This window comes from Grus americana, chromosome 2 (genome assembly GCF_028858705.1).
Source record: "Grus americana isolate bGruAme1 chromosome 2, bGruAme1.mat, whole genome shotgun sequence".
Lineage (NCBI taxonomy): Eukaryota > Metazoa > Chordata > Aves > Gruiformes > Gruidae > Grus > Grus americana.
In genome coordinates this window covers 95,136,447-95,150,660 of record NC_072853.1, presented here as the reverse complement: position 1 = coordinate 95,150,660, position 14,214 = coordinate 95,136,447, and the positions used below count along the sequence as shown (strand labels likewise).

Sequence of the window (14,214 nt, the reverse complement as noted above, 5' to 3'; positions counted from 1 at the left end):
AGTTAGTTAGTTGTGTGAGTTGAAGGGGAAAGGCTGGCCAAAGACTTGCATACGTTATTGACATTCCATCTTCCTGTAAATAAATTGTCCAGCTAGAGAATGAATGGCCCCTAAACTTTTACATCTGAATTACAGCTGTAGAAGCCTTCCGACTTCCTTCCTGGGCAAGTGGTAGTAGAGGAGGCAGCTCCGCATGGAGAGTGGAAGGAAGTTGCATAAGAACAAGTCTATAAAGTTATATTGCTCAGTGAAATAGTGAACTGGAAAGACCAGTCAGGGTCTGAGTTCACGGTAGTGTTTCTAACACAGGGTGCAGCCAAGCCACCTTACGCTTGCTGGATCAGACTTAAGCTGTGCTTGGAGAATAAGAGAACTGAAACATTTGCTTTGGCACAATTTAAGATGCTTACTGTCATGACAGATTTCAGATGGAGACTAACAATCTAGGTGTGGTAACTGGTCCTTTGAGACAAAAGGCAATTCCTAACCTTAGGAATTTTATATTATCTTGTACAAGATGCATACTTTAAGTCTGAAGTACTAACACCACTTTAGCTTCCCTATCTCTCCCCTCATCTTCTCCCTCCCCCCCCACCCCCCCCACCCCAAAACTCACTTGTTTTGGGTGTTGGGTACCCATCTGGTAGAACTGCAGCACACATCCAAGCAAGGGCTAAGGCCAAGCTGCTCTGCAAGATTAAGACCGTCCCAGCCAAATAAGACACGTGTGGACATATTGCTGCTTTGCGTGCCCCGGCTCTGCAGAGCGTAGGGTCAGTCTGTAAGAGGTGCAGCGGTTTGTTCGTGCCCCAGCGTGCGGTCCCCACACCCCTTACTCCCACAAGGCACGTACGTGGTGTTCTAAAACGTGGTTCATCAATTTATTTTTTTTTTTCCTCCAAGGTCAGGTAGTTCATGAAAGCGTGGAAGGTAGTATGGAAGTTCATGGTAGAATCACAGAGTCTGTGTGAAGACTGTCAGTGACATCCACAAGCTCTTACTACCATATTCCTGTATTTCTTCAAGATTACGTTAGAATTATCATCAAAATAAAGAACAGATATGGCATTTAGTTTGGTAGGTGCACAGCATGGTTTGGGAACGTAATCGGGATTCATAAGATGAACCTGTTGCCAGAAAAAAGAAAACGCAACTGAGACACTGCTAACTCATTTACAAATTCACCTATTGCTTTGGCACGGAGCTTTCTGGAGCCTTACCAGAGTTTGTACAATGGCATGATTGGTTGCATTCATATGGGCGTTGAGTGGGAACGAGCACTCCCCATCACAGTAGTTGGCTGCATAGCCCTTTGGAGCGATTATCCAGTCCTTTTTAGGAAACAAACAGAACGTGATTCAAATTAAAAAGTTGCCAACTTGTACAGACAACTGCATGCAATTAAGGGCAGCTGAAAATTTTCCACTAACTTTTTTCTTGAGGGTGAAAATGTGTTTTCACTGAAGCTGTTAGGGTTTAGTGGAGTTTTCTTGTGAGCCATGACTTTTCCACGGACACACTGATTTTAATGTCCAAAGAATGGTGTGTATCTATGCACAGCTTCACTGCCATGTACTAAAAGAGTTTTTTTTCCTAAAACTGTTGCTGAGAGTGCGGTTTGGATGCCTTTATGGTCCAAGGTTTCCTGCAGGTGAGGTCCTCTGGCTGAACTACCTTTCCGCAGCTGAATCACAGCCTGAGCTGGTGTCCCCTCCCAAAGAAAATCACGTACGTGCATGCCTGTGTGCACACACACGCACAATTCAACCAGGGAGCTCCAGAACAGGAATATAAAACACTGGTATAAAACACTCTACCTTACACACTCTTATACAGGGACCCTGGTCTGCTAAGGCCACTGTGGGAAGTTTCAGCTGTGTAACAGCTTCTCCACCTCTGCCAGACTCCTAAAGGAGGGGCAGGACAGCCAGCTGGAGCTGCATGTGCAAGCAGGCGGCACTCTGAGTGGAGAGGGTCACTCTTTGCCAAAGGGCTAATAAAAAAAAAAAAAAATCCAGAAAAAATATATTTTTAAAAAAAAAAAAAAAAATCACAGCTTCTCTGCTGCTGACACGAAAGAGCCAAAGGTAAATTGCAAGCATCACCAATTAGCAGAAGACATTTCTCCTCCCTCGCTGTCAGGCTCTGCAGGAGGACGTACTGGTACACTTCACATGCGTGTAATTCTTAGAGGCTTTCCCCTTTACCTGACAACAATTACCTGGGTTATCATAAATTTTGCTACAGCAGCCAGAGACTGTTGCTGCAGCTTTGCTAGCCAGATTGCTAACATGAGGATACCTGGGCATAGCAAAACCACCGCTGCATTTACTGTACTAGATCACCCATAGTTTGCTTCGGTAAACCGAGCTGCTTTTCATAGGACAGTCCCTCTCCTGCTGCAGAAGCCAGTACAGACCGTGTAATTAAATTCGTGGTTTAATGCAGTATAAGATTAAGAGAAGCGCTCTACGGCTAAAAAAAATTGATGCTAAAAAAAATGGTGGATGTTCTGAAGGAGTTAGCAGTGCCCAACAACTGCAGGGGGCTGCTGCCCTGCCTCCATCCCTACAACTAGTAGGATCTGGATTGCAACTCCGGCAAAGAGCCCTGCTGGTCTGTGGCCTTCCTTTGGCAGCATCTTACCTCTCTGCTCAAGTCTGCAACTAAAAAGGTGAAGGCAGCGCCTTCGAGACCATGAACTTCACAACTGGAATCTGCTTCCTGCCTGGAAGCCGGGCAAGCAAACTAAGGAGGAGGTGGAAAGACTGTGCACAAGCAAAAAGAAAAGCCACTAACAAGTAACGGGGAATGGAGTCAGCACGCAGCCATAGTTGTGGCTAGTGGGATGGAGTTGACATAAGCTATGAAAAAATGCTGCTGTCCGATGAGCTGGGTGAAGACTTCCATGTGTAGGGTATTAGAGAAGCAGCGGAGGCAGCCCTGGCATCCTGAATTATAATCTGGTAGAAACACTAGCTGAAAGAAATGGGACCTCCCTCACAGACGTGCTGAATGAAAGAATAAAATAATACATTAAAAAATTTTAAAAAAGAGAAGATGAGGGTACTCTTTGAAATGTGATGTTTGATGACACTATGGCCTGGCCCTAAATAGCTTACTCTAAACAACTGCCTGGCCTCACGGTGTTGCAACTAAACTCAGTCTTCACCTACCGCAGCCAGTGCTAATTGTGGGGCAGGGCTGGAGGACATCGACACAATCAACACTGAGCTGATCACTAGACAAAACTTGATTTGGTTAAAATCAGTGCTTAACATCAGATTTTTTTTTTCCTTTTCATTAGAGGCACACAGATATGAGTCCTTGCCCGTACCGTGACGCTCATGAGTGACAGAATTACTGTATACTTGCATCTCATAAAGTATCAAGCTTCCTCTGGATCTTATCAAATGTCACAACTATCAATATTTATTTGCCCTTCCCTGTGGCTGGTTTTAGTGGGGAGGCACAAGGGACATTTTAAAGCATAATGGCAGCCTCCAGTGGAATTACCGTGACAATGTTTAGATAACATTTCATAACAAAATGTCTAGTTTACCCAGAGAGAAACATCACACACCTGCCATCCCAAGTCTTGGAAGCTAACGTAAAGCTCATGCTTTCTGCACGCTGTTTTTAAGTCACTGCTGTTGTAATCTGTTAAAAAAGAACAAAACAGGAATTTAGAGAGTAAAACAGGCAGAGCATCGCTGGAGGGCACAGCTGGCCAGATGTGAGCACGCTGCGGGCTCCGCAGCGAGAAACGGCGAGCTCCCTCAGCAGCCAAAAGGAGAAGGGTGTTGAGGGACATCCAAAGCAGGGCTGAAGCTTTTAAGATGCCTGTGGGAACGGAGGCACCCAAGTAACAGCAACTTGGTTATAATTCCTTCAGCTGCCTTTAATAACTTGACAAGCAGAGCTCGCAAAACACCTCCAGTAAAATGATTTCTTAAAAATAAACCTCTGCTCCTTCAGCCCGGCACAGGCTACATCCCAGCTGGGTGCTCAAACTCACCCCAGTTCCTTGGCTGTGGTTTCCGATGTGTGCCACCCTAGGTGGCAAGTTCAAAATGCAGGCGCTTACCAAGAGAATTACAACCCCGGGAAGGTTAATCATCACCTTGTGCCCCTACACCGGTTAGCAGAAGTCCTTAAACAGCTAAGATGTCCCACAGGCAGCAAAGCCACGTCCCTGTCCCTATCTGCGCCTTATCGCCAGCCTGCCCCGGGACATCACGTACGGCTCCACACACCACCTCTGCTCTTGGACCTTTACAAGCCACGCTCTGAAAAACAAATTTCTCCTTCCCATAACCTGCTTATCTGCAGATGACACAGGATTTGACACGCTCTCAACATTAACTAGCTCCTTAGTGCCAACGCTGCACAGAAGAGCGGGGGCCACAGGGTGCAAAGCCCTGACCAGAGACCCTCCCCCTCGCCATGGCGCAACGTACGAGGATGTTTCAAGCGTGCAGGAGCTGCTCCCGATGGCCCCACAAAATGCAGCTTTTGACAGCGAGTGGAATTTCCCATTTATATTTGGAAAGAGAGGCGGCTCCGCATGCGAACACCTGGAACCGCAGCGAGCGGAGGAGCCGAGCCGTGACAGAGGGGCCTTTCACCCCTGGGTGGCTGCACAAATCCAGCCTCGGCGGGCGGTGGCTGATCTCGTCACACCACGGGCGGCTGCCGGACCTCAGCGCAGCAGCCACAGAAACCACCTTCACAACAGGGCGGCTTGGCCACTGACTACGGCTGCCGAACCCGTGCTTCACGCCTGATGGCAAACGCGAGAGGAAGAGACGGTGGCAAATTCGGCCGAGCAGCGTGGGAGCCCAGGTCCCCGACCGTGCAGTGACCCATGTGCGCTCGTCCCGGAGCTGGACCCAGACTCGCCGTGTTTTCCCCCAGTGCCTTACCCGCACGGGCCTCCTGTCCTCTTGCACGCCTCATTTGCAAGTAGAGGCGCTTCCGTCAGCAGGCAGATGAGGCACGCTGATGCGCCTGCCTCCCGCTGCCATGGGCCTTTTGGCTAAGCAGCCCCCCCCCATGTCCCTAACGCGGCTTGAAAGGGCACCCTCCCAGCGTAGCTTTCCCCAAATGCGGCAGCTGGGATAGAAAAATATTTTTAGTGACTTTTTCCTTGGCTCTGAATAGGCCTTTCTTTTTCTTCCCTCCGCTACCCCCCCCAAAGTTTGGGAACTACAAATGCAAATATTTATTCAAAAGAAAAACTATAATACTAAAAGCACATCCAACTGACATTAAGGGCAGCAGAGCATTACAGCTGGGTACAGTTAACACTGAAGTCTGAACAAACCCCACACCTCAAATCTAGCCGCCAAACCACCAAAGATTAGAGAGTTGTTTTTAGAAGCAGTTTGGGGTTTAAACTTTAAGGATTGCATTTCAGACTTTCAATAGGTTCGCTTCAATCACGGATTTAATCAGGTGAGCAGAGCTGGTTAACAGCCTGCTGCAGCATAAACATTCGCTCTTTCAGGAGCGCTCGGCAGCAAGGACGGAGGCAAGTTTCTCTATTCAAGCCTTCCACTTTCAGCCCAGGCATGGCCCGTAGAAACCAGGGTGTGGTGGGTTTTTTCAGATGAAGCTTTTCAGTCCCCGGCTCAGCCCAGCAGCAAATTTCTAGCATGCGATGTTTCTAAATGATCTGGTCATCACAAGGGGAAAAAAATGAGCCGAAGATACTTTTAGTGGTCAAAGGCTTTCATGTAAGTACCTGAAAACATGACTTCATTGTTCTTCAATGGGAAGCGTGCTGTTTGCTTTGGGGAAAACCATCTGTATTTGACAGGGAGTTACAGCGGAGTTGATCTATTCACCTCTGAGTGGGCAGAACTACGCCAATCCAGCTACAACTTACCCAAATCAGCTATGGGAAAGGGAAGATGGCAAGGGAGGCAGAGAAAACAGGAGTGGGGGGAAAAAAGGCCGGGAGCAATCACAAGTTTAAGAAAACAAAGGAAAAAAAAGAGCTGCTTAACAAGCAGCTTACACGAAGCAGAATACGTTATGAACGTGTCCTCTCTCACACTGCCTGAAATGGCCCCCCAAAATGTGCCCCGGCTCACTGGTTGGTAATTGAGTCACCCGACTGACACTCTGCATCGAGCACGGCTGCTCTCCACCCAAGGCAGACGCAGAGCGCTCTGCCTCCTCCCTTGCCCAAACTCAGCCTTTGCTTTCTTGAACGTCAACACATTAAACATCCCCTCTCCTAGGATTTGCACTCTCCCCTGTCTAACCCTCGCCCCAAGCTCCCCTGTCCTCTCTCTTGTTGCGTTTGCCTACCACATCTACTTTATGGACTCTACTTTAGCCCGACTTTAGGGATGTTACAAACCTGTAATCAACCCTTAGCAGCGGCTTTTCTGAATCGGGGGGAAAAAATGCAGCAATACAGATGCACATAATAACGATCCGTTCCCCACAATTTGGGATTCGGCATGTGCCCTAGAGCCAAGTACATCCAATTATGGGCCTGAAAAACAAGAAATCCGCACAGTAAAGGGTTTTGGCAGCGAGCTAAAGCTCGCTGAGCTACTGAAGTTGGCCTCCACAACACATTTTCTCCAAAGCCTGGAAAGCAGGATCAGCTACCCTAGTCGAGCATGCTCAACTGTTTAAGCCCAAATTGCTGTTCGAGGTGGTTTGCAGCGCAAGACCCAACATCCAAGAGGCAACGGGGTACGTGTCCCTCCCCGGCAGCCCGGAGGGCTGAGAGGAGGCAGCCTGCAGCGGGGGGGATGCTGCAAACAACCGCCGCGGGGCCGGCTTATGCTGCCACGACACGATTTGCAAGGATTGTTTGCCAGTGACCTTCAAAATCTCTGAGAGTTTAGGGAGCTCCTATAGGCTCATCGTGGGTTTAGCAAAATCATCTCTTTTTTTTCCCCTGAATGTACCAATTCAGAAACACTAGCTTGGCATTTACAAGGCACTGCATTTAATCACACTGCAAGCTATTTTGTCTAAACCAGAGATTTAAAAAAAAAAAACCAAACCCCTAGTTCTTCACTTAAAAATAACTTCCAGGGCAGCGCAGTTAAAACAGCACAGTTAAGACAACTTGTCTCTGTGTCTTGTTTGCACTGAACGTTGTCTGCCTTACCAAGAGCACAGATGTTTCTCTTAAGGCTGGACACTGGCATTTGTGTTGCTGGAAGTGGAGAGAGAATAGCCTGACCCTAACGGTCTTCCTCCTTCGGATACTTACGCACCCACCTTAGATTTCCTATAACCTCTCCCACGTTAAGTGCTGGCAAAGAATATATAAATATTTACTGAGGTCGATCCGTCTGAGAACACCCTTGCTGCTCCCAAGGTGCCAGCTTACCAAATTCCACACAGTAATTAATTGCTTCTGTGGTCCAAAATAGCTTTGACAGAGGTCTCCAAGGCCAGCCCGTTCTTCTTGGTGTTTGACTTTCGTGATTTGTCCGGATAAAGCTGGTGTAAACTGATCGCGCAGTTAATAACAGCCACTTCACATGAAAGCCATCTGCTTGGGTGGGGAGAAGGGGAGATGTCGGGCTGACGTGGACCCGCATGCGAAGGCGCATACAGAAACGCCGGCCATGCCGCTCCGGTCTGCATCCGAGTGCTCTGCTAAAGGGAAGATTGGCTGCGAGATAATGATGTTTATTAACACGACCCTTGCCACCACGAAAGCATTTGGCCTTTTTTGCCTTCAGTGTTTGTGCATGTTGCCCTTTGCGGTATTTAGTTCCCGTACACGCGGGGAAATCTGCCTGGTGCCGTGCACGTCTGCTGGAAGGAAAGGCCGCTTGGAGGGCCCCTCCGTTTCTCATGGAGCACCTCGCACCACGGGGTGGCTAAAGAGAAGGACCCAAAAAGGGGTGTTGCATGAGTTTCACCCAGAACACCAAGAGCAGCCCGAAGTCAGACATTTAAATACGACTCTCTCCGTACGGCGGGGCTGGTGGGAAGGGATGTGCCTGAAGGCTGACTCGCAGAAGAGGAGGGTTATCGCCACTGGACAAGGAGCCAGCCCCGCACAGAAACCGCAAGTCCCGTAGGAGCTGGCCATATGGCAGCAAAGTCCTTAGGCTTGAGGGTCACCGTCTGTTGCGTTCAATAGAGTCGCCATCTCTTCAGGTTAACGAGAGCGTCAGCCCGAAGTCTGAGAGCACGAGCTAAACCCACCACAAGACACGGCTGAGCGAGGGCCTCCAGACCTTGCAGACAACAGCAGAGAAACACCTGAACACTCCTCCATGTCCTGGGCCAGAGCTGGAGTATGATTCTCTGCCTCAACAGACAAAAATACTTCCTTTTCTTCCTGTTCATCCTCCTGCAGAAGAACAGAGCTTGGCTCCAGGAATGCATTGACGCAGGACTCTATGTCAAAGCAGTTTATAACCATGGGGGTTACTCAGTTCTGCTTTATATAAGCCAGTCATAATTACGTGTTTATAATACAGGGAAATGAGCATTCTTGGCGAAAAAATACAGACCATTGAGATTCTTATGGCACAACCATAACCTTAGCATCTAAGCACTTGGTACTGACTGCAGGACAACAACTGCACATCAAAGGGAGCACAGCGGGGTCCCAATCCCACACGTAGCAGCATGCCTTCACGTAACCCCCCAGCTCACCAGACCCAGTACCAGCACAGCAGCACACTTCATGTGCTCCCAACTGCAGGACTTGAAATGCTTTCCATATTTAGATAGTAAATGGGGCTTTTTTAAACATACTGCCCCAACCCAACTCACAGCACCTTTTGGAAAAGGGCTTCATTTTTGGACTGAAGAAAGAAACGCCTTTGTATTCAGTAACAGAGAGGAAAGAAGGTTCAATTCACAAAAAACCATTAACACCAGCCAGCTGCCTTGCCCTCCAGGAGAGAAACTGCCCTTAAGCCCTGATAGGCAGCAACGATCCTGGGTCAGGGAAGAGCACAGACCAAAAATTTGACAAGATGTAAGATACAGCGGTAGAGGAAGAAGCGCAGGCAGGGAGATGCACAGGAAGGGACCACAGCATCCTGGTTCTGCACCTGCTTTGGGTCCAGATGCATCAGGACGCCCTCAGAAGAGCAAGGCAGCCTTCAGGTTAACCCCCGGGCTCGCCTCCTGCTTCATCCTGGGGCGAACACTTCCCCAGCCCCGCCATGCATCATCGGGGCATGGATGTAGGAACCCACACAACTGAAAAAGAAAATATCCCTGTGACCTCTTTAATGCTAAACCCGCTTATCAGTCATTGGTGCCTCTTGGGCTATTAAATCAACCACTTCTTAATGAGAACAGAGTCTAAGAGTGTCACACTTAGAAAGGAAAATAAGCTGATGCAGTCTCTCTTTTCTAAACACAGAAACCAACCAAACATACATCTTAACTTTAAATTCCTCTCCTTTCCCCCACCTTAAATCCACAGAGGTTCAACTATACTGTGATGACTACTGAACTGCCAAATTCCAGGTTTTAAATTAAAGCTGGCTTTGAGCTAGAAGAGCTCAAAAAAGCTCTTGAGACCACAGAATGACCAGCTATTTTTTCCTTTTTTGTAATTTTATAATTTTAAGACCTGATGTGTGGTGTAGTTAAGAAAGCAGCGATATAAAAATGGCCCTTTTTGCCCAATATATCTGCTCCCTCTGGAGCTTTGAGTAACATCACCTGATTTAACAGTAGTGAAAACTTGGTTTTAGCACTACAAAGCTTGTGGAGCTGGAGAGAAAAAGTTGGAGCCTATCCTGACTCTGCTACTAGCACCACAAAACAGCAACACAGCAAGTAACTTTGCCAAAATGTTGTGAATGCATTAAAAAATTGGCTCTCGTGATGAAGGGAGCGCAGCAGCCGAGCCCACCTGAGCGGGAGGATTGCATGCTGCCTGCATAAAAGTTGGGCTTTTTGGTTGTAATGCCCAGATGAATAAACTACCCATGCCCTTGGCAAGCCCATCACATGGGAAAGTAACCCAGGGAGCAGCTGTGATGCTCACCTTTAAAACTGCAGCTTGGAGGCCCCCAAGGAAAACCAGGACCAAAGCAGGTCCCAGCAATTGGGACCGGCAGATGGTTCCACCTGTGGGGCTGGCAGAGGGCTCTGATGGCGAATGAGATGGCAACTCCTCCAGCAAAGCCATGCTGGCACTGGCTGGCCTCCCTCGGGAAGGTCAGGCTGCAGGACCGAGTCATTCCTCCTGCCCTAAAAATTCATGAAGCGACATTTTGCACCCGAGTCCAGCACTTGCACAGCATGGCATGGGAAGCCACTGCCCACACCACGGCATGCACCGCGAGGACATGCAACGGCTGATAGCGGTCAACTGCTGCTTGGCACGCACTAGCCCAAAGGACAAGTGTGTCACCATGCTGGGCTGGAGCAATAGGGCTGTGTCAGTGCACGGCCATGCCCAAAGGCTGGCCACCAGTCCTGGAGGGTTTCCCAACCTGGCTCTGTCTCCCTGCAGGCTCCCAGCACTGCGGCCAGCGCGGGGCCACCTCGGGTGCAGTATGGCTCACCCAAGACCTGAGCGTGCAAGAGCAGGGGACAGCCTACAGATTCACACTGGCTAAGTTTCAGCAATGCTGGCTCATCTCCCTGTGCTGTGTCTGGACGTAGACTAAAAAATACAGCCGCTTCTCGTCCTTGGGGTATAGTCATTTCTAGACATGGGAAAAGCAGGGATCCTACTGGAAATGAAGGGGGCAGCATAAGCAAATTAATCAAGTAACTTGGAAGGGGCTGAAATGTTTGAGAGGAAAGAAGGTATTCAATGACCAAAGGACTTGTAGCACTGTGATGCAAGGCAGAGTGGCTGGAAAACAGACAAGACTTAGAAGACGAGGCACTTCCAATTTTTGTCAAAATTTCAGAGTTATCCTATTGTTCCACCAGCCCGCAACAGCACTCACAAGGCTGTACAACACCTGCAACGTGCAACCTTTCCACAGCAAACGGGCAAGCCTCTTTGCCTGCCTGGAAATGCACTTCTCTGTGTATACACTGCTGTTCTCACAAGGAAGAGAAATAAAAGGGATCTCGTGCTGATCTACCAGGGTTTTTCCACAGAAGGCTGAAAGAAAACTCTGTTGGAAATGCGTATGTGCAATACCATAAATCTCAGTGTATGCAGAGGTGGAATCTTTTAAATATTGCATTTCATGTGGTGTAATTCTAGGCAAACACTGTGTAGCAAGCACCTACAAGCACAAAATTTGCAGTTAAAATGCCTCACCCCCCTGAATTCAATAGGTGTGACTTCACACGGGGGTCTGGACTGGACCTTGAATTCAAGAGGACTCCTGTAATTCTCATTACATCAGACTCCCTCTCCCACCCCTTTGCAGGTATAACCTGTTCTCCCAAGAAAAAAGCATCCCACCTCACATTCCCCTTCTTGCTTTTGCACTCCAAATAGAAACATTACAAGAAGTCGCCCCAGCTTCCAGACAAGACAGGTGTTGCATGATTACCTGTGACACTAGACACCCTGGAAACATCCTGAGCCTGGGTGGAGCGGTTGCGACTCTGTTGCCTGCGCCTGTTCGTCGCTGACCTAGTGGTGCGAACATGAACTTCACTCACTTTGAAGAAGGCCACCATGAAAGGCTGTTTGTCGTAAGGGCCGTCTCGGCCTATAAGGCCTGCTTCTCTAGGATTTACGCTGAAACCTTGAAATCAAACAGAAAAGCGAGTGTTAGAGAAATGGTGCTGTAGGATTGTTCCTTCCAGAATCACGGCATCTCCGTGAGCAGTGTTTCCTTCCTTCTTGCTCACACACTTCTTTTCTCACTACACACTCCCCTCCCGCCACCCGTGACCTATGGACATTTTTATGACACCACTCCAGAGCGCCTGGCTCTTTGGTACCCCTGTGGCATCTCTACTCCGGTTTAGGCATTGAGGAGGTACACGGATAGATATATAAAAGGCAAAGCCCAGATGTGTCATGGAATTACTTCTGCTGCCTGTGAAACACAAGAAGATGGAATTAGGAGACCTCTAGGCAAAGCAGAGGGCAAAGAAATGGGGTGCTTTTGTCAGGAGCAGAGGGATGGGCTCTCAGCCCATTTGGGGAGGGGGAGGCTGGCAGTAACATTTCCTCAGGGAGAACAGTGGACAGCCCCTCTGGTCTCACTTGACCCCACAGGTGTACCAAACCCCAGCATGAAGCAATAGGAAGAAAACATAAGGTTGGAGATAGGTTCATATAGAGGAAAGATGTCACTGTCATCTTTTTGGTCATCTGCTCATCTAGGTCCTCTCCTCCTCCACTACTTATCATCCAACACTCAATTTCATGCATTTTTGCAGTCTCTTCCCTCCTTTTCCACGTTTGGAAGTTTCCGTGGGCTGTGAAATGCTATCATTGCAGCGACCCTTGGAGGAACCAGCCCTACAGAGCAACCACATTGCTTCTCCAGCACAGGGCTCCCACCTCAGGTTTGATGAGATCCAAGCAGCAACAGCAGCCACAGCAGCCAGGAGGGCTGCCATAAGCCCACATGGGGAGGCGCATTCCCATATACCTGCTCTCTTGTCTTCCTCTCACCCCTAAACTTCACCCCACCTAGAATCTCGGCTCCATGCCCCCTTCCAACTCAGGAACCGGGACCCTACCCTTGCTTGCCTCCACCACCTCATCCTGGTACTGTTCAGAGACAGCTGACCTCAGTCATGGGGAACAACGTGTCTGTCATGGGACAGCCAAGAAGCTCACAGCCCTCAATCTGTGCCCTCAGATGCTTTGCTCAAGATGTTGGCTACAGCTGCCTACGAAGGCAGGGTGCTCACTCCCCACATCACAGCTGGACTCTGTTGGCACCACTTCTAGACAGCATCCAAGAGGTTCACGAGGTTATTTGCATTAACTGGTCTGTAACCTACCATCCTGGGTCATCACGCTAAGCTGCAGTCCCATGTTGTGCTGAGGGTTCATCACCCACATGTTACTGGTGGCAGTGACATCAAACTCCAGCCAGCCCTCCTCCGAGGCCCACACCGCCCGCGTGTCCAGCAGAAACAGGTCAGAGGCCCTGCAGAAGAGAAGCGTAATGACATTATTGTGATGTCTGGGATTCTCTCCCGACTTTCGCTGTTACAGAAACAAGAAAACCTGAAATAAGTAAAAGTGATGTTAGTAGCTAGGAAAAAAAACAATCCCCCAAATCTGCCTGTTTTTATCCAGAGTTTTGCCATGAGATGTACATACTTCTGCATGTGAAATTCAAGTTTCCAAAGGTTTTTCAGTTTTCGAGGCTGGAGGAAATCAATCCTAGTCCTTAGGTCTGGGTGCATCTCCACCAGCAAGCCACTCTTCTTCCTTAAGACTGTAATGCTAGCACTGGCAGGACAGTGGTCAAACTACCAGCATTTCCAGGCATTCAATGGCTTTTGTCAAAGGGGTTTCGTGGTTTCAGCCCACTTTCTACAACACAGGTCTTCCACAATTGACCAGAAAAAAAAAAATTTAAAAAAAAAATTAAAAAAAAAAATCACCTAGCAGGCCAAGCATCAAACAGTGAAGGAAAATGAACCTCTAAAGGCCTCTGAAGATATTTTTCTGAGGCTTATCAACAGGGATTAGAATGCCTTCCTCCAAGGCTGTTTGTACTCAGTCTCCTTCATGGGCTTCAGCTTCAAATGCTATCAAGTCTATACCTTTTTGGCAGCATCAAATGCCCACCAAAACTCAGTTCAATGAAATCAGCTGGAGAAGCACCTAGACAAATCCCATGTGTATTTTCTCACTGTATTATAGGCATAACTTTCCTGTGCAAGAGAGCTGCAATTCCTATCATGGCCATCATCACAAAATTGATACCAGGTGTCAATCCCATCTTTGACTGTCTTTCCCACTTGGACTGATTTTTCTAACAATAACTTAATGGAAATGAGAAACCAGGGTACCTGTCCCTTCCACCCACCAAAGGTTAACTTCAGAAAAAACATTTTGATTGAGTTACATTTTATTTTTGGCCAACTCCTATGTCATACTGCCCAGCAGCTTGGTTTGCATGAGATCACACATGGAAAAATAAGCACTTAAGTATATTAGGGCTCCTAGGGCGGCTATTTTTACAGTGGGGAGGCTTTCCTCCGCCTCACTGGTAGCCGCACACTCTGCGGTTGACTCAGCAGCCTTTCCCACAGGAGTCTTTGCCACCGCTCCTCCAGCGGGAAGAGGGTTCAGGAACAACTCTGACC

At 48.4% G+C, this 14,214-nt stretch overlaps 1 protein-coding gene across 1 annotated transcript in view; it reads right to left on the bottom strand.

Moving 5' to 3' along the window:
- Positions 1–616: 616 nt before the first annotated feature.
- The window catches only part of BMP6 (bone morphogenetic protein 6), a 91,663-nt gene continuing 78,065 nt past the window's right edge, over positions 617–14,214 (bottom strand). The window contains exons 3-7 of the mRNA XM_054816416.1: positions 12,895–13,043; positions 11,481–11,678; positions 3,584–3,660; positions 1,221–1,331; positions 617–1,127 (exon numbers count right to left, since the gene is read on the bottom strand). Of these exons, the coding sequence (XP_054672391.1) occupies positions 978–1,127; positions 1,221–1,331; positions 3,584–3,660; positions 11,481–11,678; positions 12,895–13,043 (685 nt within the window). The 3' untranslated portion in view covers positions 617–977. The remainder of the gene's footprint in view (positions 1,128–1,220; positions 1,332–3,583; positions 3,661–11,480; positions 11,679–12,894; positions 13,044–14,214) is intronic.